The sequence below is a fragment of the Nanorana parkeri genome, unplaced genomic scaffold (genome assembly GCF_000935625.1).
Source record: "Nanorana parkeri isolate BGI_ZX_2015 unplaced genomic scaffold, ASM93562v1 scaffold22, whole genome shotgun sequence".
Taxonomy (NCBI): Eukaryota; Metazoa; Chordata; class Amphibia; order Anura; family Dicroglossidae; genus Nanorana; species Nanorana parkeri.
Window position 1 is genome coordinate 1354254 of NW_017306290.1, and position 6515 is coordinate 1360768.

Here is a 6515-nt window from a genome sequence, read left to right on the forward strand (position 1 = left end):
GGAGGGAGAAGACTATTAATAGGGACTATTTGTCCAGGGCCCACCAGAGCCTTGAATTGATCCTGTTGGGGTTACTCTTAAAGGGTGCCATGACTAAAAAATGGTTAAGTAGCCCTGCTTTAGGACCTGATCCGTGCTCCCCTGGCTGTTGGTAGGGTTGCCACCTGTCTCAGATTCACCTGGAAAGTCCAGGTTTCGTGTCCTGTATGTGCTGTTTCCAGGTTTCAGGCCAGCTGAACCCCAGACATAGCACATACAGAACTCAAAACCCGGACTGTCCAGTTAAATCCGGGACAGGTGGCAACCCAGCTGTCGGTGCTCACCTTTCTCCCCTACAGTCCAGCTTTTGGACTGTTCCTCAGCATCCTCACAAATAATTTAGGGTAGTGATGAGCATTTAACCTTTGTAGTATAGGGGCAGCCTCAGTACAAGGGGAGTTTTTTTTTTTGGGGGGGGGGGGTGTCATGTCTGAAAAATATTTATTTCTACAGATCCCTATACCAGAGGCAAAGGTAGGACTGCAATGTATAGAGGGAGAACAGAAAAACGCAGTGATAGTGTCGTACATGGAACAGTACGAACAGTGAATAGCCAATGCGTGAGTGAGATCCGCACATCAAAACCCGAGGTGTATGCACTATGCAGAGTCGCACTATGCAGCCTAACCACACACGAGGACAATAAGCCCCGCCCCTGGACACGCCCGCCTCATCAGCCACACGCTTTTCTCTGTATGAGCTCGGTACAAAGTACGTCGAAGCTTAATAGCACGCTGACTGTGATTGGCCCGCCAGAACTTCACTCACAGAGTTCCCAGCTTGTGTGAGCTTTTGCGGGCGCCCGTTATAGAATGAATACAGCTGAGCCCGGCTCGTTGCTCAGAAGAGATCTGTGAGAAACATTCTATCCGCTTCCGAAGAGAACGCTGTGATTTCTACGGAGGAGGCTATGACAAGAGCCCGGTCGGAGCAGCCAATCACATAGTTCCGTGCTCGTTGTCCCGCAGCCAATCGATAACGGGAGATGGGCGTTCCCTTTGGCGATAGGCGGTGACAGAGTCTCCTTGTGTGTGCCGCTGCCCCGAGGCTCAGTGAGTGCCGAGTAGAGGCAGGATGAGGACTAGCCGTATGTGTATAGGGAGTGCAGTCACCTGTCAAGTGTTCCCCGCCCCGGGGCTGGGGGAGTGAGCGGTCCAGCCTCCCCGTTATTAGGAAGGGATTCCCACACAGAGGGCTCACCACTTCCCTCGCTCCTCCCCTCCAATAAACTCTCTGACAAACGGCCCTGGAAGTGGCAGCCGGACTCAGGACGGAGCGGAGCACTCAGGAACACGCTGTTCTCACTGAGCCCAGCCGGCTAGCTGCTGCTCTTGTGCCGTGCGCGGCTCACACAAACTTTCTGCTGGCCAGAAGGGGGAGGCAGTGCCGCGTATAGAAGCGCCAGCAGCCATGCCGGTGGGCAGCCTGTTGCCGTTCAGTGTGGCCCCGCTGGGGTCGGGGAGCGGAGCCGTGGGCGGGCCCGGCGGTTCGACCCCGGGAGGCGGAGTGTCCGGGCTGCACTGGTTGGGCCCCGCGGGAAGGAAGCTGTCCGGGTTCCGACTTACCGAGAAGTTCGTGCTACTGCTGGTCTTCAGCGGCTTCATCACCCTGTGCTTTGGGGCCATCTTCTTCCTGCCCGACTCGCCCAAGCTGCTAAGCGGCGTTTTGTTTCAGCCGCCCTCGGCGCAGCGCTCCCCGCTCGGACCTACGGACCAGGAGGATGGGGGGCGCCTAGCCAGGATCCGGGAGGAACATGAGAGGGCGCTGCGGGAAGCCAAGGACACGCTGAACCGGCCCATCGAGGAGATCCCAAGGGATATCCAACGGGACAAGGAGAAGTTACTGGCACAGGGCAGGGTGACAGCCGGAGCAAAACTGCTACCCAGACCCTTTAAGGAGCCTTTAGGAGCGGTGGGGGGAGAGCCCAGTGATCCCGCAGTGAAGGACAAGAGGGACAAGATCAAGGAGGTAAGCCGATGATGATTAGTGCACTGCGATGTATGTAACAGGTGATCTTTGGGCTGTCCCAATACATGACACATCACCTGTGTGCCCCCCTCCCCCAGGAATACAAGGTGATCGCTCCACCTGTACATATGTGTGATCATAGACCCCCCTCCCTGCATTCTGTGTGTGGATGCATGCAGTCATTGCCCTGATCACTGATGGAATCCTAATGTACGTTCTCCTGCAGAGCTGCTGTCCACCTAGATCAGCAGAACACATTCCAGGTCACTGTCCTCTGTGCCTGGCACATGTCACACTAAGCACGGAGCAAGAGGATGTGTCAGCTAGATCAGATTAGGATGTGAGCAGATGGACAATCTCTTTCTTTTTCATTTCGGGTCTTTAGCCTGTCCACTGTTTTTTATTTGCTCAGTGATCTGGGTTCATAATGCACTTTTCATGCCACCACTGCTTCCTTGCGGAATGTATTTGGACATTAGATTCTGCTTGTCTGATCCATGTGTGTGTGAGAAATGGTGTGCTGCATTAGCTCCCAGGGGAATACAACTAGATCAAGCTTGTGATTTTACCGAATACTGCAAGGGATATTTCAATCATGTCATAATAGTATGTAGCCTGGCAATAGGCCATCTTCATTTTGTAACCCTCTGGGGGAACTGGTTTATCACTCACTCTTGTAAGCTAGTTCAGTGCTCTGACAAGTCTGACAGGGCCTCACTAATGCACAGCATGCCTTAATAGCTTTTCCCAGCCAGGGTTCCATTGATCCCTAGGGTTCCTCCAGAGGTTGCTAGGGGTTCCTTGGGAAATAAAGTATTGGTGTCACTCAGTAACTACTCATTTCAAGCCTGATGAAGGCAGTGGCAACTATAGGAACAATATATAGGGGGGCACATAAGATACCACAGTCAGATCTGGGGGGGCACTAATAATTTTCATTGCCTGTCACAACCGATGGGCGCCGAGAGCTGATTTAATTGCGGCTGGCATCATCGCCCTGCGGTTGCGACAGAAGCTGCATACAGCGTGTGCTGGTTACTACTTAAACCGGCGCGCTATGTGCAGCTTCTGAGAAGATACGCTATTGGCATAGCGGGGAAGCCGGCTGCGCATTTTGCATAGCTCCCGCTACGCTAATAGTGTATCTTCTCAGAAGCTGCACACAGCGCGCTGGTTTAAGTAGTAACCAGCACACGATGTATGCATCTTCTGACAGCATGGGGGACGGGAGGCTGCACTTGTCGGTGGATCCAGGGATCAGGTGAGTATTAAAAAAGTTTTATTTTATGTTATGTTTTTGTTTTTTAATGCGTGTGTTCGCGGGGGCTGGGGCCTTTAATTTTATGGGGGATTTTTAATTTTAGTTTAACTTTATTTTTGTAACATATATTTTGTACTTATTAATTTAACTTTATTTTTTTAACATTTTTTTAAATTTAATTTAATTTTTTTAAACTTTTTTTTGTTTACTTCATTGCTGGAAGCAATAGCCAGCCCGCTATTGGATATTTCAAATTGCAATAGCCAAAAACAGGCTGGCTACTGCACCCACACACTGCCTGCTGTCAATCAGCAGAGGAGGGACCTGAAGTTTTCTATCAGGTCCACCTCTGCTGATTGACAGCAGGCAGGTGCAATAGCCAGCCTGTTATTGGCTACTGTAATTTAAAAGAGCAAATAGCAGGCTGGCTATGCTAGAATGAAGAGGTGAGTAGACTGCGGGTGGAGGGGAGAAACCGCTGACAGGCTTTGGGGTTGCAGCGGGGAGAACCCCTGTCCCAGCAGATAACACTGTGATAACCGTCCCAGGCACAATTATCTGCCGGGACAGGGATTCCATTTCTCTTGTCTTGCGCTAGCGCCGGGACTTCCGCCACTGTTAGTGGGGGGGCAAGTGATAAGCTAGGGGGGGCTATTGCCCCCCCATACCCCCCTGTAGTGACGCCACTGGATGAAGGGGACCCTGTGTGGCCCTGAAACGTTGCCATTTGTTTTGACATGAAGCGTCAAACAGACGTGTTCTTCACTTCAATATGGTGTGCTGCGGACATCTTTAACAAACAACTCCGTAACTACTGACGCAGGCAGAGCACTCACACTGGAATTTTCCATAAACAAACGTCTTTATTTTTTCAACAGCCGATAATCAAGGAAGTCCAACGTAAAAGTAGCTTGCCTTTAGCATAACATACATTGGCTCGCCAATCCTAGATTTGTCCCACACACTCAGTGTCCCAGTCTTTTGACAGTTTTCTCATGCAGCACTGCTGCTCCGGCCTCAATCCTGGGGGCCACTGTCTGTTTCCTGCAGACAATCTCAATAATGTGCTAACATGCACATTAGGCTTCACAAACTTGCAGCTCCCTGCTTCACTGGACTCCACTATGACTCTTTGGTGGAGTTCTCCTGTCTCCCAGGTGGGGCCCTCAACACATTCCAGCACCCTTTTCATGAGAGTTGTACACAGCTGCACAATTAGGTGCTGGCCGCTACTAAACCATGGACCCAGGAATGGAGATGTCGTCCCACCCAGAGCTCTTAGAAATCTCCTGGATTATAGTTGGGATCCTGAAAACCTGGAAAGCCAGCTCTTTCCTGGTACAAGCAATTGCTTCCTGGAGTCACTCGGCCCCTCTGGCTGAGAATCCTGGCTGACTTTGAGGCCACCTAACACCATGGTATTGCCACGCAATGCCACAGTATTTATACCTTGTTGCACTCCTTACTGGCTGTCCCAAATTTTGCGGGGTGCTCATAGTGACTGCGGATGGCACCGCCAGGCAATAGTAGTAAGATGTCACCAGCACACTGAAGTCCTTTTTAATAATCACTAAGGGGGTTATTAACTTCAGCCTTGTACGGCTAATTTCAGCCCTAAATCGGCTAAAATCAGCCATACATCTGGCTGCCTTCGAACTGAAGTGCATCTGGAGCGGCTGAGCCGGAGCTCCGGCAGCTCCTTCGCTGCCGTTCGCCCCTATTCTCATGGGGGCCGAACGGCAGTAAGTGAATATTCAAATGCTGCCAACAGAAGAAAAAATAAGTGAAAAGAATGAAAGAAAACAGTTGAAAAATTATTTAAAAAAAATAATATATATATTATATTAAAATAAATAAACCTCTTTAAAAAAAATATAAAACTACTAAAATATGTATTTTTACTTATTTTAGTAGATTTATATATATGTTTTTTTCTTTAAAGAGGTTTATTTACTGAATATATAAGTGTATGTATTTTAGTAATTGAAATGGACAGCGCAAGCGCAGTGTATAGTTCGCAAACTCGACGAGAAGGGCACGCAAGCGCGGTGCATGGTACCGCATTTAATAGAATACATGCAATAGATCTCCTTTGACTTGAACTGTAATAATTGTTCTACCCTTTAAACTATGCGTCTCAGTAAACTAGAAATGCTCAATTATTCATCAGTGACCAGACGCAATCTACATGGAAATTGAGTTTTCTAGTACAGTTCTTCAGTGTGGGGAAATTATATGTTCCTTAAACAGGCTTGCTTATTAATGCATCTCTATTCAGTCTGACTACAAATGAGAGATGTTCACATTTCTAGCAGATAGTATACACATGGCAAGAAGTTATTGTAGGTTGGAAAAGGCTGACGTATAGCAAGCAGTTTTTTACTTCTTCATTTTTCGTAGTGTTGAGTAAAGAAAGACGTTTTGATGTTTCTAAAACCAACCCATGTATTTGTTTTAGTGATGAGTACCCACAGGGGAATTCACCCTCTTTGTCCTGGTGTCCACTGTCACTGGGGCTGAAAGTAAAGGAAAATCCAACATTTTCAATTGTCGACAAAAGAGTAGAGGGTAAATCTTTTTCCACTGACGACACTTGTTTCAGTGCCAACTCTCTGGGAGGGGATTTTCTTTACTTTTGGAGTAATTTTCTGTCATATCCTGTTGTTCCTACGGGACAGGAAGTGATTTTAAAACCTCCCTGATGGCACACAGATGGCAAAAAAACTGACTTTTACCCTTCAGAAAGATAACTCCAAAGTCTCTGAGTTTTACCCTTTTACCCATGCTAAAAAACGAAATGTTTCAGCTTTAGATATACTGTATAAGCCTTTTAACTACGGTATTCAAATGGGGGAAAAACATTTTGGCTTTATAACTTAAGAAATTGCCATTTTACCCTAAGAAGTAGCTGATTTCAACTAGGGGGGATTTGGAGTAATATGGGAGTTTTATAGCATTTATAATAGAAGCTGCGCTATACTTCTGAGAATATATTAACCCCTTCATGACCGAGGCCTTTTTTTCATTTTTGTACCCATGTTATATTCCACATTTTAGGCCTGAAAATTACTTAAAACCCCCCAACATTATATATTTTCTGAATGCCAAGACCCTATAGAATAAAATGGTGGTAGTTGCAAATTTTTATGTTGCGCAATATTAGCGCAACTCCTTATTAAACCCCAATATTTAGTGAAAAATGTAATTAAATGCCCCAAAACACAACAAAATACCCATTTTTTTAAAG

The 6515-nt window shown here is 47.3% G+C and overlaps 1 protein-coding gene across 1 annotated transcript in view; it reads left to right on the forward strand.

Annotated features, from left to right (window-relative positions):
• Positions 1–1374: 1374 nt before the first annotated feature.
• The window catches only part of MAN1A1 (mannosidase alpha class 1A member 1), a 174470-nt gene continuing 169329 nt past the window's right edge, over positions 1375–6515 (forward strand). Inside the window, exon 1 of the mRNA XM_018563715.1 lies at positions 1375–2007. Within this exon, the coding sequence (XP_018419217.1) occupies positions 1450–2007 (558 nt within the window). The 5' untranslated portion in view covers positions 1375–1449. The remainder of the gene's footprint in view (positions 2008–6515) is intronic.